The 15,497-nt window shown below is 46.8% G+C and overlaps 1 protein-coding gene across 3 annotated transcripts in view; it reads left to right on the top strand.

The window, feature by feature from the left end:
- ERN1 (endoplasmic reticulum to nucleus signaling 1) overlaps positions 1-15,497 on the top strand; it is an 82,231-nt gene that overhangs the window by 29,726 nt on the left and 37,008 nt on the right. For all 3 annotated transcript variants that reach the window (XM_035026280.1, XM_035026279.1, XM_035026281.1), the window contains exon 3: positions 15,228-15,261. In XM_035026280.1, the coding sequence (XP_034882171.1) occupies positions 15,228-15,261 (34 nt within the window). The remainder of the gene's footprint in view (positions 1-15,227; positions 15,262-15,497) is intronic.

Below are 15,497 nucleotides of genomic sequence, written 5' to 3' on the forward strand. Positions count from 1 at the left end.
CTAGTAATCTCACACTGGGATAATAGAAAAGTAATTTTTACTCATATATATGTGATTTTTTTTTTTTAATAATTTCCCCCATTATCCTTCTTTTTTTTTTTTTCAAAGATTTTATTTATTTATTTATTTGAGAGAGAGAGAGAGAGAAACAGCATGAGAGGGGAGAAGGTCAGAGGGAGAAGCAGGCTCCCCGCTGAGCCGGGAGCCCGATGTGGGACTCGATCCCAGGACTCCAGGACCATGACCTGAGCCGAAGGCAGTCGCTTAACCAACTGAACCACCCAGGCGCCCCACATATATGTGATTTAACACGTAAATACTCTCACATGGTGACACTCCACTTCTGAGTGAATGCGGTGCCTGCTAATGCAGACTGATCAAAACACCGGGATACTTACGATGACTGGATTTCCAAGGTGGTGGACTATTCTTGGTAATGCTCCAAACCAAAGCAGTGTGACCTTAACCCAGTTTATACAGTAGTTACATTCTGAGAAGATTAGTTGTATAAAATTACGCAAAAAGTGCTTTTGTGCTTTTATACAAGTGAGGTTCTAAGCTCAGGAAGTTATTAAAGGTTTTTGGCCTATGGGAGAGCCTGACAGACATCAGAGCAGGGTATAGCTTTGGGATGATCTTTGGCTGTGCAGTGCTATCTGGCCCACGCTTCATGCTTGTCTTCCTCCCCCACCCCACCCCCCACCAGTCCCTGCGACCACTAAGAAATGCCCTCACAGATGTCCTGAGTACCGGCAAGCTGTGCCCTCCCGATAGAGCTCTAGGACCTGGTGGCTGGTGTGAGGAAGCCACCACTGGAGATAGCTGAGCAGAGGAGTGACATGTCCCGGTACCACAGACTGACGTTTGTGCCCCTCCAAAATTCACAGGGTGAAGCCTTACCCCACCATGTGATAGTATTTGGAGGTGGAGCTTGGGGGATTTAGCTTAGATGAGGTCACGAGGGAGGGGCCCCCATGATGGGATTAGTGCCCTTGTGAGAAAAGGAAAAGCCCAGAGCGCTTGCTCTCTCCCACCATATGAGAACATGGTGAGAAGGCTCTCACCAGAACCCAACCATGCTGACTCCTTGAACTTGGACTTACAGCCTCCAGAACTCTAAGAAATAAATGTCTGTTGAAGCCATGACGGCTGTGGTATTTTGTTGTGGCAGCCCATGCTGACTAAGACACCTGGCCTCCACTTCATGGGGTCAGCAGGTGCTATGTTGAGACTGAGCTGATGAGGCCAGGAGGAAGCTGGAGACCAGGCGGAGGCTACTGCACCAGTCCAGGCAAGGGAGGCCAACGGTTTTGGGCCTGAGTGGCAATGGGGAATCAGAGTCAAATGGAAGAAACTTGCTAATGCAAACAGAGCCCTGTAACTCCTCAAGCTGGGGTTATGCAGAATATATACCTGTTATTCCATTTCATGGTTTCCTGACTGTTTACTTGTTTCAGGGGCCAACAGGCTGGGAGAGTTTTGGTTTTTTCTTTCCACAGATTGGTTTTGGCAGGTGCTTTTGTTCTTAGCCCAAACATGTGTTGCTGTTCCCAGAACAGAAGAAATGGAGATTTCTTACACCACAGCAGCAAACTGCACCTAGTGCAGAAAACGGAGTTTTGTTTTCAGAAGCTAATTTGAGTTGTGACATACCAAGTGAGGTGTGATCTTTCTAGGCTGTGATTTTGTGATTGTAGCAACACCAAAACTGTCTGTCTTTGTCTGAAATTTCACCAGTGAAGACAGTTGAGTGTGTTTCCTTTCTGCACTTTCAGCCCAAATGCAAACAGAAAACATTGCTGCCCTGTTTGGTGTTAGATTGGTTTTCTAAAGCTTGCTTTGGCTTGGTGAGGGTGAAAGGATTTTCTTTGGTATCTCCAGGGCTGGCTTAAGGCTTCTTGCATTCACCGGTTATTAAAATTAACTAGATAACTAGGATTATTTGAAAGACTAAACTAGACAGAATAGAATAAAAGAAAAACTAGGGTTATAGGGGAAGATTTTCTTCAGATTTCACGTGCATTTGCCTTTCTTACCATGTGCCTCTTCCCATGGTTCCTGCTGATGCTGACAGCCACGGCCCACCCAGTCTGGAAAGTAGAGTGATGCTTTGCTATTTGGTCACTGAGTTCTGTCATGTAGACTGAAGTAGTGTCTCTCAAATTTGACTGCTTCTCCCTGCCCTCCTTGCTAGTGCCTTAGCCAGGCTCTCCACATCCCTTTCCTAGATCAGTATAGCAGCATCCTGGCTGTCCTTCAGCCATCACGCTGCTGTCAGACATGCCCCTAATGAGACCACGGACCATGCTGCACCCCTGCTGAGATGGCCTTGGTGCCATCTAAAGCAGTGCTCCAGGTGTGGTCTGCCCACTGGTCCTCCAGAAGCACAGGAGGGATCCTAAGCGTCATCCATGATGGGTTGGAATTTTCAATAGCTGGTCCTTCGCCACAGTCAGAGAAGCACTGGTTTACAGGGTCAAGTCTACGCTTCTTGGCATACATGCAAGGTCCTTTGCCATCCGGCCCTTACCCACCCCTCTAGGCCTCAGAGACATGGGGCCTTAGCTTGTGTTCCCTCCCCACCAGCACCGTGCAGTGTTGGACAGGCTCCTAGTCATCTGTCAAGATCCCCTTCAGAGGCCACCGTCAGGGTGAGCTCCTTCCTCATCTGGATTCTGGGGTACTTCATGCTTGTGTTGTGAATTTTTGTTTGCATTTGTCTTCCCAATGAATTCTAACTTCTTTATTTTTGAGAGAGTGAGAGCACATGGGTGGGGGGAGGGGGAGAGGGAGAGAGAGAATCTTAAGCAGGCCCCAAGCTCAGCGCAGAGCCTCACACGGGGCTTGATGTCATAACCCTGAGATCATGACCTGAGCTGAAATCAGGAGTCGGACACTTAACTGACTGAGCCTCCCGGGTGCCCCCTGAATTCTAACTTCTTGAGGCTGGGCTCTGTAGACAACCAGGGATGCTCTGTAAATGTCTCAGCCACCTAATGCTGACTCGGGTCCTAGAACCCTTCCCACTAAGATGTCTTTTGGAATCCCTGAGAAACAGGCGAGACTGGACTCTGCCCCCTTGGGATGCGTTATCTGTCACTTGGACCAGCAGGTTCCAGTTCCGGTTCCTGATCTTGAGTTGCATGTGGCTTTCTGTGATTTTTTGCGGTTGGTTTTCTCTCCTGTCTCTAAGCAGCATGCATGTTCCTCTGAAAGAGTCTGAGATCTGCCTTCAGAGGTGTGACAGAAACAGAAGAAGGGAATTGTAAGGAAGGACAACATTCCGTTAATAGTTCTAATCTGTCTTCTCTTTGGAATTTTCTAAGCTTAAGATATGCATTACTGCCTTTGTACCTCCTTGCTTAAGCACAGAAAAAGTGTTTATTTGCTCTCCATTGTTTTGGAGGACTGAAAATCAAGTCGTGAGAGGGGGATAAGAGAGGCCTGTTTCTACTTTTGAGTATCTTGAAAATGTGTTTTCTTTCTCTTTTTCGTATTTTCCTTTTTATCCTGGAAGATTCTAAACATATACCAGCGTAGAGACAACTAGAGATGCAAACGCTCCTGTACTCCTCGCTCAGCTTCAGCGAGCATCTGCTCGTGTTCAGTTTCATCGGTGCCCCTTCTGATGTCCCTCCCTCAAGCCTGGGCTTTACCGCAGAGCGACACGTCTCTCAGTGTAAGGGGGTCTCTTAAAAAGTCTCCACGCAGAGGAGCACAGATTTCAACTCCAGGGGTCTTCTTTGCAGCATTACTAGGTCTGTACTGGGACATGGTTGTGAATGTCGAAGGCTCTGGCTTTGTTACTTGTCCTTTTCATATTGCGATGACTGTGGCAGGTTTGATGGCACTCGCACCGCTCACGAATGAATTCCGTGAAGTTCTGACGTCTTGAGAGGCGTTTGGGTGCAGGCCGTAGCATTGAGTTGTCTTCTCTTCCTCCTTGCATTCTGTCACTGTTGATTGTAGTGATCAATGTGCACTTTTTACGTCTGAGTTACTTCTGTCAGGGGGAAGGTCAGTAAGAACATAGTAGAATCCGACTGCCTTTAGAAAGGGAGGTTTTTCAGATTACTTTGGTCCCTCCACATGATTGTCTTTGTCAAACATGACATTTGGTGACTTGCAGGGGTTTACCTGCAAGAAACCTTGTTATGTCCTCTCGCAGTTCTGGTGAGATTTGGAATTTGAGGATCAGCTTTTGATTAGATGCCTGCTTTAAAATGCTTTCCCTGGGGCCCCTGGGTGGATCAGTCGGTTAAGTGTCTGCCTTCAGCTTAGGTTATGATCCTGGAGTCCTGGGATCAAGCCCCACATTGGGCTCCCTGTTCAGAGGGGAGTCTGCTTCTGCCTTTCCCTCTGCTCCTACCCCCACTTCTGCACGCATGCTCTCTCTCAAATAAATAAAATCTTAAAAAATAATAAAATGCTCTCCCTATGAAAGCTGAACTTTGAAGAACATTTGAGACTTGCTCTCTTACACGTTGGACCGTACAACTTTAATGGGAACTTAAGGTTTAGATTACAGAAGTACCTTTCCTTTGGGGGAGGAAATGAGCTGCCACTGGGGAGAAATATTCCCTAATTGGTTCACTTGAGTACACTGAACATATTTGGGAAACTTACCTTTTTAGTTAGGGAAAGTGAATGACCTTGTTTCTACTAATAATTTTTATAAGAAAATAGTATTAGAACCTTAAGCATTTTCTTGAGGAGATGCCAGTGGGTTTATTGCATTCAGACCAGCCAGTCTAGCTTCACTATCTGCTAGGATTAAATCTCCACGTCCTCTTTAGGTCCTTTTTCCACTGCATTTTTCTGATAAGGAGGCTTTGTTGCTACATTTCCCCCGTTTGTTTGGTTCCTGACCAGCCCTCCTGCCACCCTTCCTGCCATCCTTCCTCCTGCCCCCACACTGGCGCAGGCCATCGGACTGGGGTTACTGGGCCGCCTTCCTCACTGCCCTTTGTGACTCCTTCCCTGTCTCTTTCACTTTGTGCCCTGATGCCTGCCTGTCTAACTTTCCTTCTCATCGGACGCGGATCACGTCCCTCTTTTGCTCAGAAGCCTCCAGTCAGCCCCTGGTTAGTGCCCACCATGTACCACATCACAGAGTTTTCACAACTTTCTGCTCCACGGCCTCTCTGCCTCCTGTCCAGCCTTACTTGCATTGCTCCTCAGAAGGAACGCTTGGCACTTGCCAAGCCTGTGTCCCCTTTCCCACAAGTGGGGTGATGGTTCTTCACTCATGCTGTCTGGTCATGCCCGCCCTCTGAGTCATCCTTCTTTATGAAGTCTGTCTTCCCCGAGTACACTAGCCCCCAGTGACTTCCTTCACCTGGGAAATCCTGTGGTATGTATCACAGGTTTCGGCAGTTGATCATTCACCGTTCATGTATATCAGCTTTATAAACTCCTTTCTTTATCCCACACAGCATGGAGCAGAGAACCAAGCTGATGGCAGATGCCCAACATTTGCTTTTGAGATGTGTATGGTAAATCTCAACAGATAATTACTAGTAGTTGGGTTGTTGTCATACTCTTTCTCAGAAAGGGAGGGAGGGAAGGACAAGGCTCTTGAATATTTGGTATATGAGGAGGCTTCATTTCTGGGTTTTATGGTCCATAAATACCTTTCAGAAGGGCCAACCCAGAAGAGTTCATATCATTCCTAGAGGTATACTTAGAAGGGGCTGGCTTGGAGAATTTCAAATGTTCTGTGACATCTTAGTTGTACCCAGAGAAGTTGTCTAGTCCGAGAGGAAGCTGGTTTTTTATTTTTATTTATTTATTTATTTATTTATTTATATTTATTTAAAGATTTTATTTATGTGAAAGATAGAGCACACAAGCAGGGGGAGTGGGAGAGGGAGAAGCAGGCTGCCCCCTGAGCAGGGAGCCCCACATGGGGCTTGATCCCAGGACCCCGAGATCATGACCTGAGCCAAAGTGAGACACTTAACCATCTGAGCCACCCAGGTGCCCCAGGAAGCTGGTGTTAAATGCCAGGTGTGTAGGGGTCAGCTAGGTGGTTGTGCTTTGGAAAGAAGAATGAGGTGAGGCAGAGTGGAAAAACCTGTGCTCATCTAGATCCCGCCAGAGAAGCAGTGTGTTCCAGAAATATCAATGCTCATCTGAGAAAGAGAAGAGAATGATCTTGTAAGGTTCCTTAAGCTCCAGTCAAATGGGCAACCTGTTCTTGTGGCTTCTGTAATCAAAGGAATCTATTCCTTCCTACGTGGAAGAAAGTCTGCCCAGAGCTACCTCCAAGGAGAGGCCGTCAGACCTGAGGTCTGTTTTGAAACACTTATTTAAATTTTGGTTGACTTCATCAGGGACATTTTTCGGTTTTGCTGACTTATCGCCCCCATGTTTTCCCACACCCTCACCAATTCTGCTAGGCATGTGTTAGGGAAGCCTGCCGTGGTGCTGACAGGGTCCTTCTTGCTCTTTGAGCCAGTTTCCCTGCAGTGCCTTCAAACCCTTCAGGCTTCACTTCAGAAAGGGAAGGTTTAGGGCATCTTGCTGGCTCAGTCAGTAGAGATCTCAGGATCATGAGTTTGAGCTCCATGTTGAGTATAGATATTACTTTTTTTTTTTTTTTTTAAAGTGAAGGTTTGTATTATAGGTGAATGCAGGAAAAAACAGGCTTCTGTACGTATCGGAAAGGCTTTTCTTAAATGGCTTTTTTTAAGTTTCTCTCTCTTTAAAAGTTTTTTCATTTTATAAAAACTTCAACACACACAAAAGTGTAGAATAGTATCATGAGAACCTCATGTACCCAGCGCCCAGCTTCAGTGGCGATAAGCACATGGCAGTCCCCTTCCTCAGCTCCTTCTTTATAGCAAGTGTCAGATCATTTTTTCCCCATACATTTAAATTATTTTTAAATGTGAGTGAACGTGGGGCCCCTGGGTGGCTCTCAGTTAAGCGTCTGCCTTTGGCTCAGGTCATGATCCCAGAGTCCTGGGATCGAGCCCCATGTTGGGCTCTGCGTTGGGCTCCTTGCTCAGCAGGAAGCCTGCTTCTCCCTCTCCCCCTGCTTGTGCTCTTTCTCTGTGTCAAATAAAATCTTAAGTGTGAGTGGAACAAACAAGTGGTGTGTGGCAGCTCTCTTTGGCTTTTATTGTATAGGTTTCTGTGTGGAAAAGTCCTTTTCATTAGAAAAAACTTACTGGAATAACTATATCCCACATACAGTATTGACTGTCTTAAATTCCTGACTTCCTTTCATCCTGCAGACAGCATTGTCTACTAAGTATGAGGGGAGCAGAGGCCCCCTGGGCAGTTACCCCGGACATCACTCTCTGATTACTCATTAAACTGTACATAAGCTTTATGTACTTTTCCATGTATATTTCACAGTGGGCAACATAGATGGTCTCTGTCCTTCAACCTGCTTAAAATTCAATGCAGCCTCCAGATATTTGAGACCCAGAAGGGCCACCTGCCCCTGGGGGAGCATGATCAGTGCCTCCTAAGAGCATACCAAGTGCAGTGGACGGTCATTTTCTGATTTCCTGTAGCACAGAGACCAACACGAAAGCATGGGGGTGTTCAGGGAAGAGACGTGATTGAAAGAGAATCCTGGAGAAGAGTTGGGCCCAGGTTTTGCAGAACCCTGAATGCCTAGGCCTCTGGTTCCCAAACAGTGCTGAGGGGCCCCGGGTGCCACAGTAAATTCACACAGGCACTGCATCTTGTTTTAAATTTTTGAGAGAAGCATAGCCGTACGCAACAAGTGTCAAACACCATGCTCGAGGTAGTTTCTGGTTTCAGCATTAGGTTGTGCTTTTTTCCTTTCAACAGTCTATCTTTGCAAAGCTGAAGTTTTGGTGGTTGCTGTAATAAAATTCAAATACCGTGTGATAATCAGTGTGGAGTGGTAACAAGGGTGGCAGTGTCTAATCGGGTTATAAGTTCTGGAATCTGTGCAGCATCCAGCAGGCACACAGCCCATTAGTAAGCAGGTGTGGTTAAGAAGGAGATAAATGGTTTTTTTTTCCGTTTACGTGTTTTCCTTTTTTTCATGTGGCTTCTAAGTTGCTAGTCCCTAAATATTTAGGTCGTGTAGAACTAACTGTTTAATAAATGGAACTGTTAAGTATTTCTTTTGGCCTAGGGTGCTATGAAGAAATTACTGAGACACAAAGGGTGCTGTGAACCAAGAAAGTTTGGGATCCTCTGACTTGAGCCACAGAGATGGAAGGTATTCAGTAGGCAGAGGGGGGAGCCATTGTGGGGTTTTACGTGGAGGAAAGATGTGAACAGATTTGCCTTTGTCGAGCCCTTGCAGACAGTAGGTAGAATGTCCATCTGAAAGGCAGAGATCCCAGACAGGGAGCTGGTTAGGAGACTGCTGGGCAGACCCAGGGAGAAATGGTGACTGCCTAATTTGGCAGTGGTAAAGGAGGACACAGATTTTGAGAAATGTTTACTGGGTTGAATCTTACACAAGTCAGGATCTAATTGAATGGGAGCGGGTTAGAATTAAGGGAAGAATCAAGGACAACTCTGAGTTTCCGGATTGTACAACTAGGTGGAAGTGAGGCCAGCCAATCTGGGAATGTCGAAGAGGAACAGGTTCTGGGGGGTATGACATCAGGGGTTGAGATACCCTATAAGCAGCTGGAGGTGGGGCTGAATCATGGACTCCACTGGAGAACGTCATAAGCTGCCATGTGGAAACCTAATAGGAAGGATTTGCAAGTGTTTGTTAGATTTGGTCACTAGAGCTTGACAGTGGCAGTTCTGGTCTTATTCTGAGGGTAGGGGCCAGAGCGCAGGGAGTTGAGAAGGACACAGAAGGCGAGAAGGTGAAACGGGGTCCAGAGCAATGGTTTACTAGTTAAAAGCACTAATTCCCTGGCCTTACCGACAGAATCTGCTTCTTGGGGGGAAGGACCTGGTACCCAGCATTTAAAAAAGTATACAGACACTTACACGTTGTTGGTGGGAACCTAAAATAGCACAACCACTTTGAAGAGCTGTTTGGCGGCTCCTTGTCAAGTCAAATGTAAACAAGCATGGCTCCACATTCTAGGTATTTTCCCAACAGAAAGGAAAACCTAGGACCCAACAAAACTTGCACACAGATGTTCATAACTGCTTTAGTCATGTTTTTCCAGCCCCAAACTGGAATAACCCAGTGTCCCTCAGCAGATCCATAAACAAATTGTGGCATATCCATACAGTGGAACGCTACTTAGCAATATAAAAGGGCAGCTGGTGATAGGGGCAACAATGTAGTGGAATTTCAGAAACCTGATGCAGAGAGAAGGAAGCCAGACACGAGAGAAGCTAATGGGTGAACTGCATTTGTGCAGTTTTGGAACAAACACAACGAATCCATTGGTGGTTATATGGGGTGGGAGTTGGGGATATTGAATCCAAAGGGACGTGAGAAAATGCTTTGGGGTGACGGAAACATTCTAGGGTGTGAGGGTGGTTACATGGGTGTGTAGGTTTCTCAATATTCCTCCAATTGTGCACTTAAAAGGGGCTGCATTAGGAGAGAAAGGAGAGCCCCCAGAGGTTGGGTTGTTTGTGGGCTGAGGGGAAGGAGTTAGCCAGCTAGAGGAGGATGGGAAGATCCTTGGAGACACGGTACCACCCCGGGGCTGTGCAGTACCTATGAATATGAAGGTGAACACATTGTCCTTTTATAGAGAAGGGAAGGGTAGAATTGGGCAAACCTGAGGAGAAGGGTAAGAAGTTTGGGAGAGCTCACTCTGCCCCCTTTTCCGCCCCCTGTGCCACAGAAGGCAGAATCGGGTGTGGAGAGGAGGAGGCCTTGAGGGCTAGGGGTGAAGGTTTGAAATACTAGCTGTGAGGAACAGGGAACAGAAGCCAACCAGGAAGTAGATAAGTGTATCTCCTATGACTTGGGGCCCAGCTGGAGAATGGTTTCTCCAAGAGTGATTTAGTGTTTTCTTCAGCAGCACTCAGAGCCTGGGTGGAGGAAAGGGGATTGCTAGGTAGATTTTGGGGTGAGGGGTGATAGAGCATAGTTGCTGGATTATTAAAGGTAATTAATGATGGGTGTCCAGACTGGGCAGGAATAGATGTAGGAAGGAGACTAACAGGAATTGATTGCTCCATTCAATCAATGTATTGAGCACTCCTCTGTGCCAGGCACTGTTTTAGGTGTTGGGGATATGGCAGACAACAAAAGATAAATCCCAGCCCTCATGTAGTTAACAGTGGCTAGAGTCATTTTTTTTTTTTTAATAAGTAAAATATACTGTACTTCAGAGGTGGTAAGTGTCGTGGAGAAAAATCAAATAGTGAAGAGGGGTAGGGAATCTCTGGGCGGTAGGAGTTGGTCATGGAAGACCTCTGTGAGATAGTGATATTTGATCAAAGGTGTGGGCAGAGGGGGCAGCAGACGTAAAGACCCTGAGGCAGGGGCAAGCTAGACCATATTTGAGGAATACGAAGAGGCCAGCTTGGCTAGAATAAGCAAGGAGGAAATAGTGGGAGAGCATTAGAGGGTGGGAGGGTGGGATTGTGTGGGATTTGTAAGCTACTGTGTGACCACTGGCCTTTATGATTGAGATGGGAACCACCAAAAGATTTTGAGTGGTAGAGAAGAATAATCTGACTTCTGCCCTTAAAAGGATCACCATTCTCTGTGTCAAGGCACAGACTTCAAGTCTTGACAAACATTTAGTCCTTATTTAATCCACATAGAGATGCCTCATGAGGTTGGTGTTATTATCTATTTTTTTTTCTTTCTTTATTGATGAGGAAATTCAGGCCCAGAGAGATTAGGTAATTTGGCAGAGTTAGGACTTAAGCATAGACTCATCTGATTCCAAAGGCCACATAGACCAGAGAAAAAGGAGCCCTTAAAAGGGAAGGGGTTCTGATGATGGAGGGATACTGGGTGTAGGAAACAAACCCTAGAGTTTGGCAGCTGACAAGATGTGTTGGGGAGAAATGAGTGTCAACAGCGTCATTTGGAGCTTGCCCGTCTTCTAAGAGAATAGTGGTACTGTTAATAAAATAGGGTGTCGATAGTAGAAGTAGGTTTGAGTTAAAAGATGGAGGGCATGACTTTGGGTGGGTGGTGGCTGAGGTGCTGGTAGGAAATAGTGGAAATGTCTGGTTGATCCAGAAAGAAGAGCTCAGAAGATGATGGGGACCTGGAATCTCCCATTGTGGTTGTGGTTGAAGCTTCAGGGATGGGTGTGCTCTCTGAGAGGACTCAAGGGAGGACCTGGAAATGTCCCTTCCTGTGGGAGTAGGGAGGGAGGGAGCAGAAATCAGGCCGTGCAGGGCCACAGAGGCCAAGAGGTGAGAGACTCAAGGGGCAGGGTGAGCCATGGAACGGGACGTGGCAGTGGAGGGGCCGCCTCCCAGTGGGTGGTCAGAGCAGCAGGTACATGGGCTCACCAGAGTGGTGGAGAAGCAGCCGAAAGGGTAGGGCTGTTGGTGCTGCTGGATGGAGCCATGAAGACCCATAGCTCAGGACGGAGCAAAGTCAAGAGTCCACGTGTGGCCCAGCACAGAAGGAGAGGGCATGAGGTTCCAGAGAGGATGGGATGGAGAATGAAGGTGCAACAGGTATTCGTGGAAAGACGAAAATTCATGTCTTGTGGAAATAAAAATGTTTAAATTTTCACCCTTGTGAACTTGGGCAAAGGAAGGATGTGACCATCTGTTTGGAGGCATTTCTGTCCCTGGTTAAGAAAGAGGCTTCGATGAGCACAGCAGTGGCAGTCCGGTCACACAACGTCATCCGGTCTCTCTGGGGGTAAAGATTATGCCATTTCAAGCCTGAGCTGGACCTGTTAGGGGAATCGGGTCCAGTCCGGGGGCTGCTCTCTGGGGAGCAGTGAGCAGGTTTGTGTCTGCCCCTGTCAGTTCCTCCTCTGATAGCCTTGCCTTTACCTTGATTAACCCGTTTTCATACTTGCAAAGCAAGCCCCCCTCCGCCCCCACCCCTTTTTTCCCTTCTGAAAGTGAAACAGCTTTGTGAGATGGCTTTTATCCTGATCAGTCTCCATATAGATAGAGTGGCTTGTTTTGTAGCAGTGTTTGTTTATAGCCTTATACGTAGGCCAAGTTTCTTTTCACATGGCTGAATTTTTTTTTTTTTTTTAAGCAAGAATCTTGCCTGATACCAGTTCTCATTATTAAATAAAAACAAGCACTTTTCCATGTTGGGCTTTCATTGCACATTTTTCAGATGATGCTGTTTACTTTTATTTTGCTGGCTTTCCAAATATTTTTTTTATCTCTAATCTTTTATGTTATGGAAAATTTCAAGCATATGTAGAGGGAATAGCAAAATAACTCCCCAGTGTTGCCACATTCATCTTTAACAGTTATCAGTTGGCTGCCATTTTTCGTTTTATCTGCCCTTCTCGTAGTATTTTAAAGATTTGGTTTGAGAGAGAGAGAGAGCGCACGTGCATGCAGGTAGAGGGAGAGGGACAAGCAGATTCTGCACTGAGCGCAGGGCTCGATCCCACCACCCCGAGATCAAGACCCAGGCTGAAATCAAGAGTTGGACGCGTTTTAACCCACTGAGCCGCCCAGGCGCCCCTTTTTTCTATAGTATTTTAAAGCAGATCACAGATGCAAACGATTGTTTAAGAAAACAAAAACCTAGGGTATAGGTCACCGCTCCCCCTCAGAAGCCAAGCAGCACTTTGCTCACCCGTGGGAGCTGACTTAATGGTGGTGCTGTTACATGGCTTCCAGCTCTGCACATGTTCATTCCAGGGCCTGTATCATAGTGAGTGGATGGGAATGCTAAGATGACCAGAAGCTCCTCCTACTGGAGTTCCTGTCCTCCTAAGCCTAGAATTCTAGAAGCACAGTTCTTACACACCCGTATATCTGTCCCACGGGTCGTTCCCTGGCTCCTGCCAGTGGCCTTTGTCTTCCCGGGAACCTGTCGGGTACAGGACACGTGTTGGGACTTCAGGCCTCAGTGTCAGGTGACCAGCGGATGAGCTCTAGAAAACCAGGAAAACCTGCACCTGCAGACAGGTGTCTGAGCGGGCGCGAGCGCCGTCCGGCAAACATGAGCCTGTGACCAGGACTGGAAATCCTGTCGGTCTCCGCGTCTTGTTGCCGGGGAAGGGCGGGAATCCGGCAGCGTCCTCTTCAGCTGTGTTTATCTGCGGTAGCTCAGAGCAGCCGAGATGAACAAAAAAAGGGGCCTTCTGACTGCCGTGTTTTGTTCACACTGCGTGTGGCATTGTCGCTCCTCCGGGCTTGCACGCCGTCCGGGCCAGGTCGCGGGAGCTGGGCCGTGATGGCACCGCGGCCCCTTTCAGTGGGTGAACGCCGCGCGCTCTTGTTTCCTGTCTCTTGCATCAGTCTGTTTGTGAGAGTGTACCGAGAGGTGACTAATGGGGACGCTAAACACTTCCTAACTGAAAGTTCCTCCTGTTTCCTAAAATGTTTTCGGCTTAATGAATTGTTTGTTTGCTGCCCACAGACCACGTGTGCTGTGTGCGCTTCTGTCCCCGTGAACACCGTGTATGCTTTTGCGTAGGAGCTGGGCTTGCAGAGCAAAGTCAACAGATGATAAGGCTTGAAAGAGTTCTCTTCATCTGAGAATCCCAGGCGACCGGGGGAATCAGGCAGCCGTCTGTCACGACCAGCTGTGGAGCCTGGCACGCTGCATCCAAAACCCTGTGACACTATTTGCCATCCTCAGCCCCGGCTCTGACGTTGCGGACGCCGGGGCTGTGTGGCCCGCTGGGCTGTGGTTGCTGGGAATCCCTCAGGACGGCGCTGCCCTACGCCTGTGGATTTTCGCTCTGCGTCGTGTTGGTGCGCCCTGATGCCACCGCCGTCGGCCTCCGGGAACCGGGAGCATCCTCTTGCTTCGAGCCTGGGAGGATCTGGGGAGGGAGAAATTCTCCTGGTTTTGACTACTGAAAATATAAAATTGACTTTGAGAAAATGCTTTTCCCCCCAATTTAAACAGTAATGCCTGTTTAGATTTTGGGAACTACAGAAAAGGTGGGGGAGTCACTTCCAATAAAAATAACTTGGCATGTTTTTTTGCCTTTCCATCATTTTTTTTCTATGTGCATTGAAGATTTTCTCCTCAGTTGCATTAATACTCTGTATAATGTTATCTTTTCTCCTGAACATCACAATGTAAAGATTTGTACATGTTTTTAAAAGGGTATAAGCCCTTTTAGAAGCCTTAATTTTCTGCCAAGTGGACATTCCCTAATTTAACCATATTATTGAATAGTTAAGTCATTTATAATGCTACTGTGAGCATCTTTGTACACAAAGCATTTTCTATGTTTCATATTACTTTTAATCTCGATTTTTATAGAAAGGGAATAATTTATGGATCAAAGGGAATCAAGGGAAACAAGCCCTTGGAGGCTCTCAGATCGCCATAATGCTGCCCCAATGGGGTGTATCCATTTACCACCAACCAAATTCTCATCAACAGGAAAATTTATTCTTAAGCCACAGTTTTGTTTTTCCCAATGGGAGTTCCTAGTATCACTCCAGGAATCTGTGACAAGGTGATGGCTTCGGTTTTAAAAGTCCTTGATGTGTCCGACGCACTATGACTCATTGTCCACTGTGGGTTGCGACTGGTTCTTCCTTCGCTGTCCATTCCCCAAGTTATGTGCATGTTTCTTTTTTTTTAAGATTTATTTATCTGTTTTAGAGTGGTGGGGGAGAGGGAGAGAGAGAATCCTCAAGCAGACTCTGCGCTGAGCACGGAGCCTGACATGGGGCTTGATCTCATGATACTGAGATCATGACCTCAGCTGAAATCAAAAGTCAGATGCTCAACCTACTGAGCCACCCAGGCGCCCCTGTGTGCACGTTTCTTGACATCAGTTCCATTCTGCTATGTTCTCTAGCCAGTCTCGGTGACAATCTGTGTCTTTGGTGTGTGTTGTCTTTTTTTTTTTTTTTTTTTTTTTTTTTTTAATTTTTTGAGAGAGGAAAAGTACGAGGGGGGGGGGGGGGCAGAGGGAGACAGAGAGAGGCCAACTCCCCCTGAGCAGGGAGCCCAGGATCCTGGGATCATGACCTGAGCCGAAGGCAGAGGCTTAACCGACTGAGCCACCCAGGCATCCCTGGGTGTGTTTTCCAAAGTGCCTTCATATACACTCTCTGGTAAATTTAAGATTTTGATACCACTTGTGAATCTGTCCTGGGGACCTTCTTGGAATCCGGATATTTTAGAGTCTGTCTGATGATGCCTTTGTTGTTCTTTTGCACAGATCCGGTTCTGCAGGTTCCAACACATGTGGAAGAGTAAGTGTTCTGATTTGTTCAGTACTTCCCTTTAATTCATTTTCCTTTTTTTAAAAATTCATTTTCTTAATTATTTAGTCAATATTTAGGAGGCTAACTGCTGGGAGTGCATATATGCATACACTCTTATACACTTAAGGTATAATGAGAATGATGGAGACATCAAGTCTTATAGGTGCTATGACCTGGGTTGTGTGGTCAGTTCTTCGGGGGAGGGAGGCAGTGATATTAAAGAG

Source organism: Mirounga leonina, unplaced genomic scaffold (genome assembly GCF_011800145.1).
Source record: "Mirounga leonina isolate KUSES-001 unplaced genomic scaffold, KU_Mleo_1.0 Mir_197, whole genome shotgun sequence".
In the NCBI taxonomy this organism is placed as follows: Eukaryota; Metazoa; Chordata; class Mammalia; order Carnivora; family Phocidae; genus Mirounga; species Mirounga leonina.